Raw genomic sequence first — 23,426 nt, forward strand, 5'->3', positions numbered from 1 at the left:
ATTTGGGGGAGATGGATTTACAGTGAAGTCAGAGAAGCTTGGTTTATTTATTTTTTAATGTGTTTTTATTGATTTTATAGAGGAAGGGAGAGGGAGAATCTGAGAGGGAGCAACATAGATCGGTTGACTCCCATGCACACCCCAACTGGGACTGGACCCACAACCTGGGCATGTGCCCTGACCGGGAATCGAACTGGTCACCTTTCAGTGCATGGGATGGCACTCAACCAACTGAGCCACACCGGCCAAGGCAGAGAAAGCTTGGTTTAAATGGTATAATATACACTTCTCTAGGTAACTTAAAATTTCAGACCCTAAATATACTTCAAATTTATTTTTCAGGTAGTCAAGGCAAGTAGTTTGTTGGACAATTTCACTGTAAAGAAACCAATGATCCTGGTTTATACGAGGCAGAAAATTTTGGACAAATAAGAAATGTTGACACTCTGTTCTCCAAGGGTCATCCAAGGAAAGAATGAAACTTTATGAAACAACTAGGCATGTCCTTGGCAATTTTAATGACATTATAAAACTGCTATTGCCCCAGATAGGATGGATGACCACCAGCCTGCTAGTATGCTGTTAGGATCAATCATATCTTTTAAAAAAGAGACCCATAAAAACAACTAAGTAAAGACTGTAAAAAACATAGAACTTTGTTTCTATTTTGAACCCTATCCAAATACATATCAAAGAAGACAGAATTTGGCAATGCCACAATCAGCTGGCCATGGCTAGGGTAAGAAACCATTCTAGGTTTTAGGGACTACAGTACCATTATGGTTTGAAAAACAATGTGTAAGTATGAATTCATTTACCTTACTATATATATTCATATGTATATAATATATACATATTATGACAAATATATGTCCAAAGGGTCTCAATGTGTTGTTTGGGCTGGTAGTCTTTAAAGCTACCCTTACATGTATTCAGTAAATGATTTTTAGAATCAACACATGAATATATTGGCACACAGAAATTTTGGGGTTTTCTTTTAATTAGCTCAGCAATTCTTCCATTTCTTTTTTTTTAAATAAAGAAACATTTATTTATTTATTTATTTATTTAAAATATATTTTTATTGATTTAAGAGAGAAAGGGAAAGGGAGAGAGAGATAGAAACATCAATGATCAGAGAGACTCATTGATAGGCTGCCTTCTGCATGTCCCACACTGGGGATCAAGCCCACAACCCGGGCATGTGCCCTTGACTGGAATCGAACCTGGGACCCTTCAGTCCACAGGCTGATACTCTATCCACTGAGCCAAATCAACTAGAGCTTCCATTTCTTATTTAAGATGGGGTGAAAGAAAAGATATAAAACTTGGATAGTCCTGAATGCTTGATCACCACTTGTTTGAAAACCTTAGTAAAATACAGTTGTGGGGTTTTTAAAAAATTATTTAGTCAAAACAGAAGTTGAAGGATACTTCCTTTCAGATGTAAACAATTCAAGGTTAAGGTTGAAAAAGGTGGCTAATTCTGGTGCAGTTTGCATGGTAGTTCATAGCAGAGCTGGTACCTTTTTGTGTACAGGTGGCTAAAGAGACTCCAGTGCTAACTGAATTAAGACTAAGAGGCATACACCACTAAAATACTACGAACAACTCTACTCCAACAAACTGGACAACCTCGACAAAATGAACATATTCTTAGAAAAAGACAAGCTTCCAAAACTCAATCAGGAAGAATCAAAAAACCTGAATAGGCAGATTACTACTGATGAAATTGAAGCAGTCATCAAACATCTTCCAGAAAACAAAAGCCCTGGTCCAGACAGCTTTACAGGGAGTTCTACCAAACATTCAAAAAAGAACGAAAATCTACCCTCCTCAGACTATTCCAAAAAATCCAAGAGGAAGGCACACTTCTAAGATCTTTCTATGAGGCCACCATTACCCTAGCTCTAAAACCAGATAAAGACAGCACAAAGAAAACTACAGGCCAATATGCTAGATGAACATAGATGCTAAAATCCTCAACAAAATTCTAGCAAATCAGATCCAGCATTACATTAAAAAGATCATACACCATGACCCAAGTGGAATTTATTCCAGGGATGCAAGGATGGTACAATATCTGCAAATCAATAAATGTGATACATCACAGACACAAATTGAGAGACAAAAATCACATAATCATATCAATCAATGCAGAAAAAGCATTTGACAAAAATCTAACACCCTTTCTTGATTAAAATTCTCAGCAAAGAGAGAATAGAGGGATCATACCTCAACATAATAAAAGCCTTATATGACAAACCTACAGCCAATAGCATACTCAATGGGCAAAAACTAAAACCATTTCCCCACAGGAACAAGACAGGGACGCCCACTTTCACTACTCCTGTTCAACATAGTACTGAAAGTGCTAGCCATAGCGATCAGACAAGAAGAAGAAATAAAAGGCATCCAAATTGGAAAAGAATAAATAATACTGTCATTATTCACAGATGACATGATATTGTACATAGAAAACCCTAAAGAATCCATCAAAAAACTACTAGGCTTAATAAATGAATTCAGCAATTTAGCAGGATATAACATTAACACCCAGAAATCTATGGCTTTTTTATATACCAATAATGAACTCACAGAAAGAGAAACTAAAAAAAACTATCCCACTTACCATTGCACCAAAAAAATTAAGATACCTAGGAATAAACTTAACTAAGGAAGTAAAAGACCTGTACTCAGAAAACTACAGGACATTGAAAAGAAGAGAGAGAAGAAGACATAAACAAATGGAAGAATATAACGTGTTCATGGATTGGTAGAATCAACATCATTAAAATGTCCATACTACCCAAAACAATTTATAGATTCAATGCAATTCCCGTTAAAATACCAACATCATATTTCACAGACCTAGAACAAACTCTACAAAAATTCATCTGGAATAAAAATTTAAAAAAAGACCCAGAATAGCCACAGTAATCCTGAGAAAGAAGACCAAGTTGGAGGAATCAAAATACCAGATATCAAGCTATATTACAAAGCCACTGTTCTCAAAACTGCCTGGTACTGGCACAAGAACAGACATATAGACCAATGGAACAGAACAGAGAACCCAGAAATAGACCCAAGCCATTATGCTCAATTATTATTTGACAAAGGAGACAAGAGCATACAATGGAGTCAAGACAGTCTCTTCAATAAATGCTGCTAGGAAAATTGGTCAGAAACATGCAAAAAAATAAAACTAAATCACCAACTTATACCACACACAAAAATAAACTCAAAATGCTTAAAGGACTTAAACATAAGATGGGAAACCATAAAAATCTTAGGAGACTCCTTAGGCAGCAAAATATCAGACCTATGTTGTAGCAATATCTTTACTGATACAGCTCCTAAGGCATTGGAAACTAAGGAGAAAATAAACAAATGGGACTACATCAAAATAAAAAGCTTCTGCAGAGCAAAAGAAACCATCAACAAAACAATAAGAAAGCCCACTGCATGGGAGAACATATTTGCCAATGCTAACTCAGATAAAAATTTAATCTCCAAAATTTACAGGGAGCTCATACAACTTAACAAAAGGAAGATAAACAATCCAATCAAAAAATGGACAAAGGACCTAAACAGACACTTTTCCAACAAGAATATACAGAAGGCCGAGAGACATATGAAAACATGCTCAAAGTCACTAATCATCCAAGAAATGCACATCAAAACAATAATGAGGTACCATTTCACACCTGTCAGAATGGCTATCATCAACAATTCAACAAAGGACAATTGCTGGAGAGGATGTGGAGAAAGAGAACCCTCCTGCACTGCTGGTAGGAATGCAGACTGGTGCAGCCACTGTGGAAAACAATATGGAGATTCCTCAAACAATTAAATATTGAACTCCCATTCAACCCAGTAATCCCACATCTGGGAATATATCCCAAGAAACCAGAAACACCAATCAGAAAGGACATATGCACCTCTATGTTCACAGCAGCACAATTTACAATAGCTAAGATTTGGAAATAGCCTAAGTGCCCATCAGCAGATGAGTGGATTAGAAAACTGTGGTACATCTATACGATGGAATACTACGCTGCTATAAAAAAGAAGGAACTTTTACCATTATAACAGCATGGATGGACCTGGAGAGCATTATACTAAGTGAAATAAGCCAGTCGGAGAAAGATAAATATCACATGATCTCACTCATATGTGGGATATAATGAACAACATAAACTGATGAACAAAAATAGACCCAGAAACTAAGAAACACTGGACAGTCCAACCTCAGAGAGAAAGTGTGGGGGGGCAGAAGGGTAAGAAATCAACCGAAGGACTTTTATGCATGCATATTAGCATAACCAACAATACTGGGGCAGTGGGGGCTTGTCCTGGGGGAGGGCAAAGTGGGGGAGTGTCAATCGGGGAAAAACAAGACATATGTAATACTTTAAACAATAAAAAAAAAAGAGGCATATACCACTTAGTTAACTAATAGACATATGTAATACTTTAAACAATAAAAAAAAAGAGGCATATACCACTTAGTTAACTAATGAAAGCCTATTGTCAATGCCAGGGACTGTCAATGAGGAGGATCAAATTCTGATTTGATGGGCAACCAATCAATGAAAGAGACATACATGCCCAGTTGGAAATGGAGAAAAAAGATACAATGGGTTCCAGCATAGAGTACTAAAAAGAGAGCTTATTACTTTACAACTCTTGTTTTTTCAGACAAGAATATCATTTCATTTAGAAAACTGCAATTTGATTGTTTGTCATACTGACTACTACAGTATAGCTTTCTCTATGACTTCATTTCTTCTCTCCCCATTCCTTTATTGTATTTAAAGGACTGCTGCCTCAATATAAACATGTTGCTTAATAAAAACAACCTAGCCCTGGCTGGTTTGGCTCAGTGGATAGAGCAGACTAAAGGGTCATGGGTTTGGTTCCGGTCAAGGGAACGTACTTTGGTTGCAGACTCGACTCCTGGCATCTCTCTCTCACATCAATGTTTCTCTCTCTGTGTCTTTTCCCTCCCTTCCACTCTCTCTAAAAATCAATGGAAAAAATATCCTCAGGTGAGGATTAAAAAAAACAAAAACCGTCTTATTGGTAATGGTATATTTTGATCAACATCAAATAGAGAAGGGGAAATAAAAACCTAGACCTATAAATATAGCTGTTCTTCCATTAGTAGCCTATGCACTCAGCTTCTATGCTGTATGCTCTATTTTATGCTCATTCAATTTTTATTTTTATATTCCAGTAAGATATTTTGTGCTCAACAATGATAAACATCCATCCATGGTCCTGGCTGGGTAGAGCATCATTCCGATACGCAAAAGTTGGGAGTTCGATTCCTACTCAGGGAATCATACAAGAATCCACCAATGAATGCATAAATAAGTGGAACAAATCTCTCTCACTCTCTCTCTTAAAAAATCAATCAATAAATTAATTAATTAAAAAGACAATGATAAATATCCTTGCAGACTTTATTTAAATGGAAGATTTTAGGGGGGGAGGATGGAGAGGAAGGACACATATGCAATAAATTAATCAATAAAGAAATTTTTAAAAAATTTAAAAAAATAAATGGAAGATTTTATGTCTTTATTTATCACTATGAAAACAAGGACACTTACAAACTATTGTATGAGGCTGTTACATACACAGCAATCTGTTTCTAAGTAGGGATAAATGACTTTAAAAGAAATGAATCCCAGATTGGCATTCTAGAAAAACTTGTTTAATTAAACTTCTTAAAAAAAATTACTGAGAAGATTCACTGGACAAAATGACCAGTATGAACTCTAGTCCATTTAAGTGGCTGTGCCATCGATATTACACGAGCCAGGATTCTCCTTCTCTTGGATCATAATTTTTTCATCAAAATGGAAACAACTTCTACTCTCATACCATCAACTGCTTAGATGTTTATGAAATATTTGGAAACCAGCATTATTGACTCTATTGGTTCAGTAGTTGCATGTCTGAGAAATGAACTCAATATTTAATTGAAACTGAATGAAGAAAACTAACATTAAATACCACTATATGCTCAACCATTCAAGGTGTTTCCTATTCTTAACTATTTTACCATAGCAACAACCCTGTGAAGTCAATATTATTACTAAGGTTGACAGGAATTTAAAAATTTATCTAAAGCCCTAGCCAGTTTGGCTCAGTGGATAGAGCGTCAGCTTGCAGACTAAAGGATCCCGGTTCAATTCCAGTCAAGGGCACATGCCCAGAGCTCGATCCCCAGTAGGGGGCGTGCAGGAGGCAGCCAATCCATGATTCTCTCTCATCATTGGTGTTTCTACCTGTCTTCCCCTCTCTCTTCCTCTCTGTAATCAATAAAAACATATTTTTTAAAAAAAACTTATCTAAGGTATAAATTGGCAAAGACTGAAAAGTCAAAGTGATTCCAATGATAATATAGCAGCAAAACTCTCTTGTCAAGTGCACTCTTACATCAAACCCCAATGTATAAAACATCATGTAACAGGCTTGTCTCCAATTTATTAAATTGAAAGTGAGTTGTTTTTATTATCTTTTTAAGATTTAAAAATATATTTAAAGTGAAATTTGAATCCATAATTCAGAACTTTAACAGAACGCAGGGTTACAAGGATCATAGTTTGAAAGGTACTGCATTGTAAACCCTGCCCTGCCTCCTCATGCAGGTCATCAACATCAATGCATTTATAAATTTGTCAATGATGTTTCTTCATTGGTTCCGATAGCGTTAAGTACACTCACAATACTCACCACAGTCACAGAGCACCACCAACAATAGATTTGAAAAGTCTTTCAACATTTGTTTCATTCTGATCAGCAAAATTCCAGGTCTTTGATCTCCTCATGTCCTTTCTCACATCTCAACTGTGAATTTTTTTTTCCAAAAACACCTGAAATTAGAACCTCAGAAAAATGATGATATTCTTAAAATACTAATCATGAAATTACAAAAACCATTCTAAGAAATCAAACTTCCTAGGTAGTACTGAAAAGAGCATACAAAGGACACTCATTTTCACTGGGGAAATGATCTGTAATTATACACTTCCCCTTTCTTCCATTATAAATCACCTGTTAAGTATATTCAGGGTGCTCAACACCAAAATTACCTTTGCAGAACATCTTTGTAGCACACCTTTCAGTGGAGAATTTATTATTATTTTCTTAACTTCATCAAAGCTAATAGCCAATCTTTTTTGTTGTTAATCCTCACCCAAAGGTATTTTTCCCATTGATTTTTAGACAAAGTGGAAGGGAGAGGGAGACACACAGAGAGAAATATCAATGTGAGAGAGACACAGTGATTGGTTGCCTCCCACATGTGACCAAGCCTACAACCAAGGAACATGCTCTTGACCAGAATTGAACCCGGGACCCTTTAGTCTGCAGACCAATGCTCTGTCAACTGAGCCAAACCAGCAAGGGCGCCAGTCTTGATAATACATCTTCACATATTTATCTGCTTGGTATTTCATACTGATTTACTAAACTTTAGTAAATTTATTAAATGTTTGTCAAACTTTCTTTTAGCAATATGCTATGTAGAAAAGTCCTACCTTGCTTCCACAAATAGGCATACTTCTTCCTTGCACAATCGGTGTATTATCTGAATTGCTTCATTTCTTAATGCCTAGGAACTATACCAAAACTATCAAACTTTTAAAAAAGATACCCAGAGTAGTCAATTAAATGTGAACTTCCTCTGACTTCCCTTATTTAGACTACTCTAAAGCAGTGGTTCTCAACCCTGGCTGCACATTAGAATCACCTGGGAATCTTGAAAATCCTGATTTCTGGGCCTCATCCTCTGGAAATTCTGTTTCTTTGTTATGGGGTGGGGCCACAACATTAGTAATAAAGAAACAGAATTTCCGGAGGATGAGGCCCAGAAATTAGGATTTTAAAGATTCCCAGGTGATTCTAATGTGCAGCCAAGGTTGAGAACCACTGCTCTAAAGAGAAAACAGAGAAATAACAATTATCATCATATGTCAGTCCTCAAATACTTGTTGCTGCTGTTACACATCAAGAAACAGATGATTTCATGCAGCAATCTTCCCAGACCACCTAGGAGAGCAGGAAAGACCTTGTTGGCCTGTGCTTCACAATGATTTGTGGGAGGAGGCACTCACTTTAATATAAACAACTGTTAGACCACGAATAGTGGGCATTTAAGTGCCCTTTGTTTTTCATACTAGAATCTAGTAAAAATGGGCTACTAAACATAACCAAGTATATATTTACTTAATGTCCATATTCCCATTATCCAGTTAATAATTTTAATAAATATATTTTATTCCAAATATAAGTATGCTATATCTATTCAATAAGATAGAAAAATAATGGACTTAAAGGGAATGATTGGAATAATAAAAAATTCAATAGAAAGAGAACTGATATGTGTCTATTAGCTTTCTTTTAGTGGGAGTTGGTTGAACAAAGGAAATAGGTGCTGTACTTCCTTAAAGGAAAGCAGAGATTTAAAGCGTAATTATGCAGATGATTAGGACTCCCTCCACCCCACCAACAAAACAAAACAAAACAAAACAAAAAATTCAGTTTTGCTGGAATTAGGCACAGATTTGACCTTAATCCTTTTTTTGAACATGGACTGGGAAACTTGGGCAAAGACAGCAAGTGAACATCATGTATCTCCCCAGCAAGCATAGGATTTGGGGCAATTAAAAAGCTTCCTTTAAGTCAGCGATGCTTAGTAACCAAAGTCAGAAGAAACAAGCATCCATAGCTCCCAAAAGTTGAATGGCTTTTCCCAAATTGCTTGCTTCCCCATTATAACTATTTTTTTAATGAAGCACCTAATTACAACTGATTTTGTGATTATAACACATTTTGCTCCTTAAGAAAATGACCAGTAAAACCTAGAATAGTGTAATAATCTATATTTAGAACTGAATAGAAATGAAATTATAAAATAAACCATCCTACCTGAAATCATAATATAGATTTATTTTTTTTGTATTCTCAAGCTTCTGAAAATATATGCTGAAATTTTACTAGCGCAACCACTAATCTGAATACTATAACAGAGCATCCCAAAACAGAATTAATTGCTGGGGGAAAAGCACTACATTAAAAAAAAAATTATAGCATGCTTTTTTTTTAATAACTTGCTTGCTCAATTTATCCCAACATGTTGTTCCCAATACAGTACTTGCTACTTACAATGTCTGACTTGAGAATCATTTTGAGAAAATAAGAACTTAAGTATACTTTATATACATTTTAAAATACTTCTATATAGCATTCACAGACAAATTCTAAATGTATCAACTACAGGGTAGGTAGAAGTTGTGAATATTCTCAATGGCTAATGGTATCACACCAAGCTCAGATTTCATGTTTTTGGTGAAACCAGCTAAAATAATCCCCACAGTTTCTTCGTAATCACAGGAAAAGACAATGAATTATGCTAAAGGACAGACCACCAATGGCTTATTAAAAATAAAAGGGAAAAGACCCCCCTAGCTCAGTGGTTCTCAACTTTCTGGCCCTTTAAATACAGTTCCTCATGTTGTGACCCAACCATAAAATTATTTTTGTTGCTACTTCACAACTGTAATGTTGCTACTGTTATGAATCGTAATGTAAATATCTGATATGCAGGATGGTCTTAAGCAACCCTGTGAAAGGATGGGTCGACCGCCGAAGGGTCGCGACCCACAGATTGAGAACCACTGCCTGGTTTGGTTCAGTGGACAGAGCGTGGGCTAAGGACTGAAGGCCCGGTTAGATTCCGGTCAAGGGCACATGCCAGGGTTGTGGGCTGATCCCCAGTAGGGGGAGTGCAGGAGGCAATCAATCAATTATTCACTCTCATCATTGATATTTCCATCTCTCTCTCTCCCTCTCCCTTCCTCTCTGAAATTCATAAAGATATATAAATAAATAAATACATAAATAAAGGGGAAAAGAAAAAGCAAAGTTATTTTGTCCCTCTGATAAACCTGCACATGTTTGTGTGTGCATACATCTAATAATAATATTTATTAGGAGAAAATCCCTAATTCCAAAGCAGCTCGTGTAAACTGGCTTTATTTACATATGCAGTCCAGTCGGCTCTGCCCTGGTCCCACACTCCCACCCTTTGGATGCAGCTTCCCTGGGAAGCGGTGTGCTCCCTACATCCACCCAGCTTTCCAAAGGCTCGCAAGTCAAGTTCATGCTTGCAAATCCAGCCCTGCCTGTGTCGTCAGAGAAAGCTCTCTTAAAATGAGGACCGTTTTGAAATGCTTATATCCCAAAAAGGATTTCTTTTGGGGAAAAGAGCTAACTTGCTCCCAAATGCTTAGTAACCTAAGACGTATTCTTCAAGGGTCTCAACAATTCGGACTTACGGTCTACAGTCAGTTTCCGTTCCTCAGCAATACCTGGGGAGCGCCGGGGCGCACACATGTAGAGCCTGTGGCCCCGGGGCGGAGGCTGAACACCAAGTAGTGAGGGAAGGCGACTGGGTGCGTCGAGGGACTGGCACCGAGTGCCTACCTGTGCTTTCGGGCTGCGGGGAGATTGGAGGCGACAGGGTCGGGGAAGTTCCCGCGGCACAGGAACGCCTGCCGGGGCGCGCGGACGGCTCTTACCTCTCGGGACTGGCGGGAGCAGCGGCGCGTGGTGGCGAGGAGAGCGCGGGCCAGAAGCCTCAGGGCCCGCGAGGTAGTGCGCGAAGCATCCTGCGCCCCGAGACTGCGCGCCCTAGCCCGGCGGCTCGCCGACCGCAGCCCCACCCGGACCCGCCTCCGACAGCGCGGGGTGGGCGGCACTCAGAGGGCGGGGGCCTGCGCGAGCCGGCGAGGCCCGCCCCGTGTCCAGGGCGGCGCATCCTTTCCTGCCTGCGCCCCGCTGGGAACAGGAAACCCCCCAGGAAACGCGCGCGGACCGCCGGGGCCAGCAGGAGGGGGCCCAGACCCCGCCAATGCACACACACCCTTAGCCCGCAGGTGGGACCCGGGCTTTAAGGGCGAGCCAGCAGTCTCCTGACTTTTCAGATTTAATCACTTCTCTACCGGGTCATTTTCTTCTGGGGGAGCACAAAGTAAGCCATTGAAGTGACTAACTGGTGGGTTGTAAACATGGTTTCCCAAATGTTATGGAAGAGTTTTAAAAGAAAACAGTTCAGGTAAGGTGAACTTGTTTTTCTTTCTCAGGAGCCAGGGTTGATTATTTAATTAATTTTAAATTCACATTTTAAAAACTCTGATCTGCAGGTTAAGATCGTTTTAAGAGGATAGACTTCCACCTTGTTCAACACTTATGGTTGTTTTTGAGTACACTATGATGTGCAACACCGTGTACCATTTGGTTTTCTTTAACAGACAAAACTAATATGGTAATAGAAATCACAGCATACTGGTGGCCTCTGGGAGCAGGTGATTGGGAAGAGGCACCCGGGAACTTTTGGGGATGACAGATAAATTCTACTGGTTGGAGTGTGTGTTACACGGATTATGCATTTATCAAAACTTACTCAATTTAAGGTCTGCATTTCACTGTGAATTTTACCTCAATTCTTAAAACTCTTAAAATACATCCTTGAATCCATCACTTAGTCTTTAAAAGGTAGCACAATTATCAGAATTATCAAAGGTTGTCAGAGATACCAAATTTGTTAAGTACTTATCTTGTCAAATAACTAATTCTAGCAATACTAAATCCAAAGTTTCAAAAAAGGCTTTAAGGCCATCATTCATTTTCATTCCCAGTAAAATTAACTAATCCAATATCCATTCAACTCAAGTTGGAATTTCTTTTCAACTAACTACATGCCAAGGTCCCTGGCATTTTCAGCTTTAAAAGCAAAAAGCTCAATGGAAAGACTAGCCTCTGTAACCTTGGGCAAATGACAATCCCTCCTTTCCTCCACTGTAAAAGGCATACAGTATTAGTTAGTTCCATTGAAGTTTCTTGGTGACTGAGTGAAACATATAGAAAGCACTTTGCATTAATCTTTCAGACACACACCCTCCCTTAGATACCCACTCTTGAGAGGTGGAAGGACCTAAATCCAGATGCAAATGGCTGAATCACTGTGCTTCCGTCATTTTTGCCTCAATAAAAATCCTTGCCAAGCTGTATTACTGTCTTTATTGGACAGTTAAGATAGTTTAAGCTTTTATAAAAGAAGGCAACATAGCCCTGACCAGTGCAGTTCAGTGGTTAGAGTGTTGGCCCATGAACTGAAGAGTCATGGGTTCAATTCCCAGTCAAGGGCACATACCTGGGTTGCAGGTTCAATCCCCAGCCCCTCGGCTGGGGCATGTTCGGGAGGCAACCAATTGATGTGTCTTTCTCACATTTTTGTTTCTTTCTCTCCCCCCACTCCCTCCCTTCCACTCTCTCTAAAAATCAAAGGAAAAAATATCCTCTGGTGAGGATTAACAAAATTAAAAGAAGGCGCCACAGACATTAAAGAAAAAAAAAAGCTTTCAAAAGAACAGTGGTCTTGTCAGTGATACGAACTAAAACAAGCTGGCTATCAAGATATCTTCAGTTCTCTTTCAAGGTCAGCAACTGCTCAAATGATCTTGTGCAAATTGTGTAAAATTTATTCAGTCTCAATAACATCAATTTTATACAGAGAGGTCTTTTCTTGCCCGAGGGGTAATACGAAGAGATTATCATGATTATCAGGACACAAGGAAGAACACAAATGACCCAGTTTTCTGTGTAATAACTAGATCTTACATGTGTGTTAACCTGACTTTTCTGGAGTGCTCCTGCATCATGGATATAGTCCATATTATAAAAATTGAATAAGACAGAGTGTGTCTCAGATAGGCTGAGCCCTGACAAGGCTGGCTGAGAAGCCTCTTGGGAACTGGGTAAAGGATGAAGATTTAGCCCTTTGTGGTCGTTTGTCTACTCTCAGCCACCAAAGCTTTTTTACCGTTCCGGTCGTATGTCTGCTCTCAGCCACCACAGCAAGGAACCGTACGAATCTTAACTCTATTCATTCATGTATCAGTTCATAATTTCTCTGAAAGCTCTTAAGTGTCTAAGCGACCATGTCACGAACCAAAACATTGCCCTGACAAATCGGAGATATCGAAACTCAATATAAACAAACGTGGTCGTTCCACACTCGCCATGCAAAACACCGTGGCGAGTCAGTAGCCTTTTGAGAGTGAAGAAATAGACAAGCTTCGGAGATACTTCACAGAATTTCAAATAAAGCTTTACAAATTACGTTTAACTGTAATTAGGCATTCTCGCTTGTTAAGATATTTCAAAATAATACTCCAAAATGGCAAAAAGAAAGTTACCGAAAGAAGTGTACTGCGAATCTGAAAGTAACGATGAAGAGTTTTATTTTGGCACCTTGAATACTGACTCTGATATAGAAAGTAATAACGTTTGTAGTGATTCTACTAGTAGTGACGTAGTTCCAAAAAAGAATTAATAAATCTTGTTTATCCTTCATAATCTTGCATGTTATGTATCACTGCTCTTTCAATGGAAATTAATTCCGACCAGTATGACACCCATGTCCAAATTTAATACGACCGCAAAGGGTTAAGTTTGCAAGTCAACACATTATAAGCCAAAAATCACTCAGTTAATACTTTACGTAGGACAATACCATGTACAATTACTGACTTAGACCAGTGGGAATTCAAAAGAAGTGTTATATGACAGTCCTTGAACTTAAAGAAACCCGATTTCTATTTTCTTAGGGCATTAAAATAATTAGAGAATACAAAATATAGTCAAGTATATTGGGCAGACAACTCTAATGGAATTTAGAAACAGTAGAGTTGTGTACTGGAAACAAATTTTTTGAGAGCACATGATTGAGAATGGGGGTGGGGAAGTGAGTGAGAAGAAGTAATAAAAGAAGTTTGGACAGACAAGGGAAATGCATCCCAGAACTAGGAAGGGGCACACCTCATGCTGTTTCTTGACCTTTCACCCACAGCTGATTACTTGGTCCCTGTGAGCCTAGTTTACCAAGCTCTTCCTCTCCCACAGGCCTTCTCAGATTCCCCCATGAGTGCTAAGAGCTCCTTCCTCTGTCTTTCACCGCATGGTACCTGTGCCCCTTCCATGGCACGCACTTCATTCCATCCTCAATTAAGTTTACTCACATCCATTTCCCCAAGTAGGCCACCCTCTTAAGGGCAAGAGTTCTATCCTACTCACTTTTGTATCCCACCACTACCACCACCAGTGGCCACAAAGTTCCTCACACTAAGTTGGTATGTATGAAAAAATGTTTTCTTAATTGAATTGAGTGGGAGATAAAGTAGGGTAAAGTGAAGCCAAATTTTAATAGGTAAATGCATCAGAGTTCGTTCATTTAATAAATATTTATTGAGTGCTTACTGTGTGCCAGGCTCTGTTCTAGGCTCTGAGGCTATGTCCATGAACATACCAGATCAAAATCTCTGCTCTTGTGGAGCTAATACTCTAGATCTATCATAAGGGATGGGATTAGCAATAAATTTACATAAATTCAACCATACCTAGCAGCAAAAAAAAGAGACAAACACATTTAAACAGTTTAATTATTGGTGCTATAAAAGTCTACTGCTGATATGTAGTTTTTATTATATATTGTACTTACCATATTCATAAAATACTCATACCCAGGTATCACTACAGGGATTCTAATGTAAGACTATACGTAGAACTTTATTGGCATTTAAGAGATTTTCAAGGATCATTTTGAGCATGTTCGATTTCATACTTAGGTATAGTCTTTAAAATCTAACCACCCTATAAGATATGACTCTACTACTCCAAGATGAAAACTCTGAGATTATTGGGCAAAGGAGAATCATTTTAAGTAGATGATGAGCATGAGAATAATGACATGATGAATCCACATCTGGCCATATTAGTCTGGTGACAGGGAACAAGATATAGTGCATTCACATGAATACACCTGGTCAATCAACAGTGGAATTCACATCAAGAATTTTTTTTAAAAAGTTCATGAGCCATTTGCCATTCTTTTAAAACAACTAAAATAGTAAGAGCTTGAGGTAAAAAATATTGATAATCAACTCTTGATTACAAATCTAAAAGAACAAATTATAACATACCGGCTTATTCTGATTAAAGGTTTATGATTTTCAGATATTTTCCAAAGAGTATTTAAAAGATACTAAGTTAAGAAAAATCATTTTTTAAATTTTGCAATAACTTTATTCTATATACATTAATACCAATCATTTAACCCAAAAAACAATCTTCACTTGTAAAATGTAAAAAAATTTTGGACAGTATATGACTAGAAATATTCCATTACCATAAAGCTACCAACAGATTAATGCTCCTAAGAGCAAAGTTACGAAAGAAAAAACAATAATTATACCAGTGATAAGCACCAAGACAGAACTTTTTTGCACTTAGGACCTGATTGGTTGTATTTAAACATAACCTCTACTAATAGAGGACCAAAATAACACCTTATTTGAAAAAAGAAAAATATATCTACTGAGGTCTGGAAAATGTGAAGAATGCCCATGTTAAGAATAAAACAATGCTGCCCTGGCTGGTTTGGCTCGGTGATTAAGAGCATCGGCCCACACACCAAAGGGTCATAGGTTCAATCCCCGGACTGCTCAGGGCACATTTGAGAGAAAACCAATCAATGTCTCTGTCTCTCTGTCTCTCCCCCCGACCCCCCAACCCTCTCTCCCTTCCACTCTCTCTAAAAAAAAAAAAAAAAAAAAAAAAATCAATGGAAAAAATATCCTCATATAAAGATTAACAAAAAAAATAATGAAAACAGTGAAAGCAATCACATTTGTTTTTTTGCAAAATACTAGTATATTCATGTCACTTTACTGCTTCTTTAGTTCACTGTATACAATTCAGATTGCTCCATTTTTGTTAATGTGTTGTCACACTAATGTAAATAAATATGCTGAATTATGTGAGTTTGCTGTAATGAATCCACAGCATTAGAGCGAGATCCCAGTAGCCCAATCTTAGCTGTGCAGCCCAAAGAGGAGTTATGTCCAAACAAGCTTACACAATGGCCTGAAAGACTTGGGCAGCCAGACATTGAATTTCCCCCAGAACAAACCTGAGGCTGAGCAATGAAGGAATTAGGGGATCTGTCATCACAATTTAGAATCAGTGGCAGATTTGGAAAATGAAGAGTAAGGAAGGATGCCTCAGGCACAACATTCCCAAGACACTGGAGGACGCGAAGCAGCAACAGCCACTTTTCTGGGAGGAAACAGGGACTGACTCTGGCTGCACTGGAGCGATTCCCTGGGTCTGCAGCTGAGGATCCCTGCACCTGTAGCAGCCTCTGGCAGTGGCACTCACCTCACTGAGAACATCTGAGAGTGTGAACCTGGGTATTGCCTCCTCCTGGTCTCAATGGTTCCCTCAGCACAGATACTATCCCTTCTGGAGGCTTGGCCAGAAATCATCACTGCCTTCCACTTCTGAGTTAGTCTCAGAAAGAGGGTCTCCTCTGCCTGCGGGTCCCTGAGTCTGAGGTAATCCCAGCATACTGTATGCTATACAGCAGGAACATATAACGTCAGGGAGTCCACTTTAACACTTAAGCGATCTAAATTCAGCATTATCCAGTTTTTGTTACCTCAGTCATACTTTTTAGCAGGAAAGTTTCTCCACACAACTTATGTGTGGGGTAAAGAAAAAATATTGCTAGAATATGATAGGAAGATTTTTAAAGTTCGGTGTGAAACTCATTAAGGGAAAGAAAAGGAGACATATTATTTTTCCACTTTTATGTTCCTGAGCCATCTACTTCCCAGATTTGTAATCATATCTCTGGGCATGTCTGTACAGCTCTTTAATTCAGTTTCAAGATCCACAGCATTTTTTAAACAAAATGACATAGTTGCATACTTTAAATGTCAGGCATGAAATCATCACTTAAAAAAAAAACTAGTCAGGTAATATATATGTGAGTCAGATACAGTTCTCTCCTTTTTTAAGGTGCTTTGTCTGTTGAAGACATGTTATGACTGTTTCTAATAAAAGCCCTTAGAAGGAGCCTCCTATGGCACACCGCAGTTTGATATTTTGTTCCAATGTTTTCAGGTTCTTAAACTACACTGAATGTAGGACTTGCTTCATAAAAACCCCCCAGACTGGACAAAAACTTCACTTATTTATAATTCAGTGACTTTTAGTCACACCAAAATAACAAACTAACCTGTCTCAACATGCAGCTTCTCTTTTTCTTCTCCCATGAACTAAATTCCTTTCTTAAAAATGGTTAGATTTGATGACCAAGTTAAAATCCACTATATTTCAAGTTAAACTATGAGGGTTCTATATAACTGTAGCATGATTTTAAATTCACATTGGCATTCATTTTCTGTATTTTCCTATATTCGTCCTAAATCAACTTCCTACCCCATAATATTAGGAAGAAATTAAAAGGGTTTTACAATTCCAGTGAATCCTCAGTTTATCAGAGTTTACCCTTAGCTCAGTATCATACAACCTCTACATGATGCAAGTACATGGATAAGAAGTATTTCAAATACAAAAAACCCTTAGCTCTGTGTCATAAATAAATTTGGGTAAAACCGCAAGCCTTCCACTGAGTCGTCTCGGCAAAGATGGCCCATCTTCTCTGCAAGAAGCAACCTAGGAATCAAGGGAGAAAACCACAATCACCTGTCCATTCAGAAGCACAAGTTGTAACAAAGAACAAGGACCTTACCTACCTTTCTTTAGCCAGCAGGACAGACATTCCCACAAGCTTGGCAAACTCTTCTGATGTTAGGGATCCCTTTTCTGAAACCTAACAGAAACACACAGCAAAATAAAATGTCATAATTTAGACCACCTAGGTACTAACCTAGAAAGAATTTCTACCAGCTATACTCAGGAAATAATTTATTGAATTTTCTACTAAAATCCAAAAAATACCCACTATAGAACTAAGTCTTCACTAATGTTTAATTCTACAAAAGCAGAAGGACTCAGACCAAATAAAGTAGAGGCTAAAATATCATAAAACCTCTATAATATAATCAAGGCACTGTACTAAAGTCTAAAAAAAAATTGATATTCTGAAAAGGAACATATAACAAATTCTAATTGAATTCATATTACACAATCCAATAAAGAACCTTCATATATCGGTGTAGTTTAAAGTATGTGGTCAAAATACCTATAGTCTCAGGTATTTTCATCTAGTTTAAATTGAAAAGTATAATAAATGTAAGCTATTCAAATTATACAGGCTCACCATAGAGACTATGAAGGTAGTAATAGTTCAAGTACCCTGATGAGTAATAGCAGTTTGGCATAAAATCCATCTAAACTACAGTTGCTATTCATATTGAAACAATTATTTCATAAAACAACTTTTGATATATGTAATGCTACTTATATAATTGCTACTAAGATTAAAAGTTCTATCATGGATAACATTCTGATTAACAAAGTTAAAAAACCTGTTCTCAAGACAGCTTCAAACAAAAAGAAAACACCTCATTAATTCTAATTCTCCTTTCTTGTAAGATGTTTTGAGCATTAGTACATTTCAAAAAAGCTTTCAGAGAATAACTATGATTAAAATTTATTCATTGTTAATGATAAACCATTTTTAACTGGGCCAACAAACATTACTTTTTAGTAAAGTTAAGTTCAAAAGGAAATCCTGTTTCTCAAGTTGCTAGACATTTGGGTCCTCACAGCAAGCCCTAATGACTAGAGGAAACTGGGTTTACATACTGTCTCCAAGGCTGAGGCCACCATTTCCTCTTCCTTGTGGGACAGAAGCTCAATTACCATGACGCCACTGTCAAAAACTCGGAGCCTAAAAACAGCAGGCGGGAGAACAAAGCTGTGAATATCTAGGACCTTCAACCACTAAGGAGGCACAGATATTATTCACCTTCTTTTATGCCCAGGTATGAGGCAATATTAACACAAAACAGCATTTGAAACTTAACAATCACAAGCAACCATGACATAACTATAAAGCTCATGAATAAACTATCATCTACATACTAAAAAAATACATATCTGGCTATTTATTTTTTCAATTTTCTTATTTTCCAATTATAGTTGACATTCAATATTATTTCATATTAGTTTCAGATGTACAACGTAGTGATTAGAGAATTATATAATTTATGAAGTTATCACCTGATAATTCTGGTACCCACCTGGCACCATAGTTATTACAATATTATTCACTAAGCAATACATCTCTGACTGGCTAATTTTTTCTAACCATGAAGATAAGGAAAATATATAATTCACAGCTGAACATTTGTACTTCTGGGTCTCCAGAGACAAACACAAAGTCTAAGGGAAGAGGAGCTAGTTACCCTGACCTCATGGGAAGAGCCCAGATTCTTATCTCACTCCGCCAAAACGACAAGAGTTGGATTACTACCCCCCTCGGGCCATGCACAGGATGGAAGCCAGGATGACAGAGGTGCTTGTGGTGCCAAGTGAATTCTGTTAACATAGAATTTCAAGAGGGGCAAAATGTTGGCTCACCCAATAGGATGGCAGACCTGGCAGGGCTTTCCTGTCTAATTAGTGCAGAATAGTGGCCATAGTTGGCAAACTTCCTGCAGAGGTTCTTTTACCTGAGAGGTAATTTCAGAGCTTCCAGCATCTTGCATGCATTCACTAAATCTTCTGGTGAGAGCAACTAGTGGGGGGAAAAAATCCAGTTTACACTGCAAATTAATAGAGTGATGCTTTATAATTATAACGACCACTAAAACAGAAGAGAAATTTTTAAAATTATCATTTATCAAGAATTTTAGGTGGCTTAATCACTACAAAACAAAAAATTAACAAAGAAGCAAAAACTTCTATTCATTAAAGCAGTGCTAGCCAATAGAAACAGAATGTAAGCCATATATATAATTTTAAATTTTCTAGTAGCCATATTAAAAGAAACAGGTGAATTTAATTTTAACACATATATACCCAATAGATCAAAAATTCAGTATACAGAGTGGGGCGAAAGGTTTACAGTTGTTCGTATGGAAAATAATACAATTAATAAATAATAATCCTGTATAATAAAAGCCTAATATGCTAAGTGTCCAGTCATCCGGTCAACCAATCAAAGCATAATATGCTAATGATATGCTAAGGCCGCTCAACTGCTCGCTATATGATGTGCACTGATGACCAGTGGGCAGACGCTCCGACTGGTAGGTTACCTTGCTACTGGGGTCTGGCCGATAGGGACTGAGCGAGACTGGCTGGACACGCCCTGGAGCCTTCCTGCAGTCCCTCCCCGGCTGGCCAACCTCCTGAGTTCTTCCCCAGCCCTGATCGTGCACTGGTGGGGTCCCTTGGCCTGGCCTGCACCCTCTCACAATCCAGGACCCCTTGGGGGATGTCAGAGAGCCAGTTTCAGCCCAATTCCACAGGCCAGGCCGAGGGACCCCACTGGTGCATGAATTCGTGCACCAGGCCTCTAGTATAAGAATAAACTATGTTTTGCATACTCACAACTGTAAACCTACTTCTGCCCCACCCTGTAAAATCGATATAAAAAATTTTAATGAGATATTTAAGATTTCTTTATTCTGTACTGTCTTCCAAATGAGGTAATTTACACTTACATCAATTTGGATTCACTACATTTTAAGTTCACAATCATCACATGTAGCTAGCTAGTTGCTACCCTTCCAGACTGTGGAGCCCAGTGTGGTGGCTGACAAGCACAGCTCTGAGTCACACAGAACAGCTATGGAGCCAATCCAGCCTGGGTCCAAATCCCTATCAAATCAGTCTCCAGGTGCAATCTATGTAAAATTATTTAATCTTTCTAAGCCTCAATTTCCTCACCCCAGGTTACCACCAGATTGGGATAATAAAAGTAGCTGCCTCACTGAGTTATTGGGAGGATAAATGAGGTAACGTGCAGAGTGACTGATGGAGAGTAAGCACTCACCAATAGCAGTTATGACTATTCAAATAAAAAGAGCATAGGCTTAATTTGTGGGTCGGGGGTGAACGCTGGAAAGACAGAGCAAACTGTTGACACCACAAAATTATGTTTGACTGTGAAGGCATAAGGAGTGTAGGGACAGAACCTCGGAGGCCAAGGACATCTGGGTGTGAAGGGTCAATGGAAGTTGAAAAATAGCCTCAGCTGATTCACAGCCAAAGGAGCATGGCAGCTTTCCCTCTGTTATCTACAGGCACTCTGTATCCAACCCAATTAAGTCAAACAGCTAACTATCCCAGAGAAAGGGCATCATGTCCAACTTATTAATCACAAGACATACACAGACTAGTAGAGCTGAAAGCTGTCAGTCAGTCCAAAGGGTAGAAAGGGTAGAAAAACAGTTTGAGAGGTTAAGTAAGCTACTCAAGTTCACTCAGCAAAACCAGGAAGAGAATCTACCTTCTAGATCACAGAGTCGTATTCTTTCACTGCACCATACTTTTTCTCAAAATAGTTTTGATAGTCACAACCCTTCCTCAAATTGTATTCACTGTAGGAAAATTTGTATTATATTAAGAAAGTCTATATTTAGTTTTTAAAAAAAGAAATCTAAATATTCTATGCTTACTTCCATTCCTCGAGCTCGGTTTACTAAACAGTACACCTCCGTGAGTGACATTATACCCCCTCGTTCCTATTAAAATAATGAGAATTTTAAAAGTATTATGTTATAATTAGCACATTAGCATTTCTTAGAAAACATAATCAGAGTGAATTTGGAAATCATAAAATTTCTTAAGAAGCTTTTAAAAATACTATTTACACACAGGAGAACTTACTCAGATACCATGAGACATTTAAATTCAATATCTAGACTTTAAGGTCATTATTACTCTTTTCACATTTACTTAAATGAAAAAAGAGTCTCTCCACCATGTTTCAAAAGTGTTTTAAGTTATTCTAGCTAATAAACAAAGAAACTATAGAACTGAGTAAGAATATCTCCATTTAGCTACTCCTAGGCTATAATAATAAAAGTGTAATATGCAAATTGACCGAACGACTGAACAGCAGAACGACCATCCAGATGACCTTCTGGACAACCATGCTATGACACCCACTGGCTCCAGGCAAGCCAAGGCAGGTGCAATGTGATTGGTCAGGGGCCCAGCCATCGCCCCATGATCGTCCTGCAGAAGGAGTACCAGGACACCGGCCGGTGGGTCAATCGATCAATTGGGGGGCTCCATGGTCTCCCCAAAGAGGGAGGCACAGGCCACCAACCAGCAGGCTGTGGCAGGTGGGCAGGGCCTCCCTCTGTGGGGGCGACCCATCGCAGAGCCCGGGCTGGGTGGGCAGGGCCTACCTCTTTGGGGCAGTCAATGGCAGAGCCCCGTGATTGATCACGCCAAAGAGGGAGGCCCAGGCTACCCGGCGGCAGCACTGCAGCAGGTGGGTGGGGCCTCCCTCTGTGGGGTCGATTGATCGTGGGGCTCCTAGACTGTGAGAGAGCACAGGCTGGGCTGAGGGACAATCCCCCCCCCCCGCCTGAGTGCACAAATTTTGTGCACCAGGCCTCTAGTGAAGTAATAATGAGGATAATGACTGTCAATGGCTGCTAACATCATAAAGAAAAGACAATCAGACATATGTACCTCCTGATGAAAATACACACCTCTATGAAATATTATCAGAAAAAAAAGAACTTCTAGATATAACTACCAGTTTACAGGGAACGATGTTAACATACAAGTCAACAAAATCCAGACTGAGACAGTCTATCAGATAACTATTAATTTCTCTAATCAATAAATTGGGGGGAGGGATAGAAGAAAAGAAAACCCATGGAATTAAAAAAAACTTGAGAGACAAATCAACCAATTGCAATATGTTCTGATTTGAAACACCATTTGTAAGAGAAAATGTGAAAAGTAACTAGATATTTAATAATTTTAAAAAGTTATTTTTAACTTTTCAGGTGTAAAATGGGATTATAATTACATTTCAAGGTTTATTATCATAATTACACACATATTTACAGATAAAAGTGCTGTGATGTCAGGGATTTGCTTTATAGTAATTCAGAGTGGAGGTTGGCTTACAGAAGAAGCTAGATGGACATAAGGATTCATTATACTAGTCTATTTGTTCATGTTTGAAATATTTCTTAATGCAAGTGCTTTAATAAGTAAGGTTTTGATTGCCTGAATAATGTTAGACTAGAAGAGAAATCTTATGAAATTAATAGTACATATACAGGGTGGGGCAAAAGTAGGTAGCTGTATGTGAAACAGTTTATTCCTGTATTATTATTTGTTAATTATTGTATTATTTGCCATACAAACTGTAAACCTACTTTTGCCCCACCCTGTATATTGACTACTGATATACAAAAATAGCTAAATATATAGAAATCATATATTTCCTTTTGAAAATAAGAGATAAGAAAAACTTCATATCAACTAGATTTAGAAAGCTATAGATATCTTAAGTGAAAATTAAAAACAATTTAGAAGATTACTGACAAAGAATCCATTAATAA

The 23,426-nt window shown here is 38.2% G+C and overlaps 2 protein-coding genes across 10 annotated transcripts in view; both read right to left on the minus strand.

Annotated features, from left to right (window-relative positions):
* The window catches only part of THSD1 (thrombospondin type 1 domain containing 1), a 56,310-nt gene extending 43,980 nt beyond the window's left edge, over positions 1 to 12,330 (minus strand). The window contains exons 1-2 of one of the 7 annotated variants that reach the window (XM_059684516.1): positions 10,501 to 12,330; positions 6,748 to 6,861 (exon numbers count right to left, since the gene is read on the minus strand). In XM_059684516.1, coding sequence (XP_059540499.1) covers positions 6,748 to 6,805 — 58 coding nt within the window. In that variant the 5' untranslated portion in view covers positions 6,806 to 6,861; positions 10,501 to 12,330. Of the gene's footprint in view, positions 1 to 6,747; positions 6,901 to 10,500 lie in introns of all 7 variants that reach the window. The other 6 variants (XM_059684514.1, XM_059684515.1, XM_059684513.1 and 3 more) reach the window with 6 other exon arrangements.
* Positions 12,331 to 14,624: 2,294 nt separating this feature from the next.
* Positions 14,625 to 23,426, minus strand: part of VPS36 (vacuolar protein sorting 36 homolog) — a 45,408-nt gene continuing 36,606 nt past the window's right edge. For 2 of the 3 annotated variants that reach the window (XM_059684522.1, XM_059684520.1), the window contains 5 exons: positions 21,513 to 21,578; positions 19,560 to 19,624; positions 18,691 to 18,775; positions 17,676 to 17,752; positions 14,625 to 17,595 (listed from right to left, as the gene is read on the minus strand). In XM_059684522.1, the coding sequence (XP_059540505.1) occupies positions 17,502 to 17,595; positions 17,676 to 17,752; positions 18,691 to 18,775; positions 19,560 to 19,624; positions 21,513 to 21,578 (387 nt within the window). In that variant the 3' untranslated portion in view covers positions 14,625 to 17,501. The remainder of the gene's footprint in view (positions 17,596 to 17,675; positions 17,753 to 18,690; positions 18,776 to 19,559; positions 19,625 to 21,512; positions 21,579 to 23,426) is intronic. The other variant, XM_059684521.1, reaches the window with a different exon arrangement.

The sequence above is a fragment of the Myotis daubentonii genome, chromosome 2 (assembly GCF_963259705.1).
Source record: "Myotis daubentonii chromosome 2, mMyoDau2.1, whole genome shotgun sequence".
Classification (NCBI taxonomy): Eukaryota; Metazoa; Chordata; class Mammalia; order Chiroptera; family Vespertilionidae; genus Myotis; species Myotis daubentonii.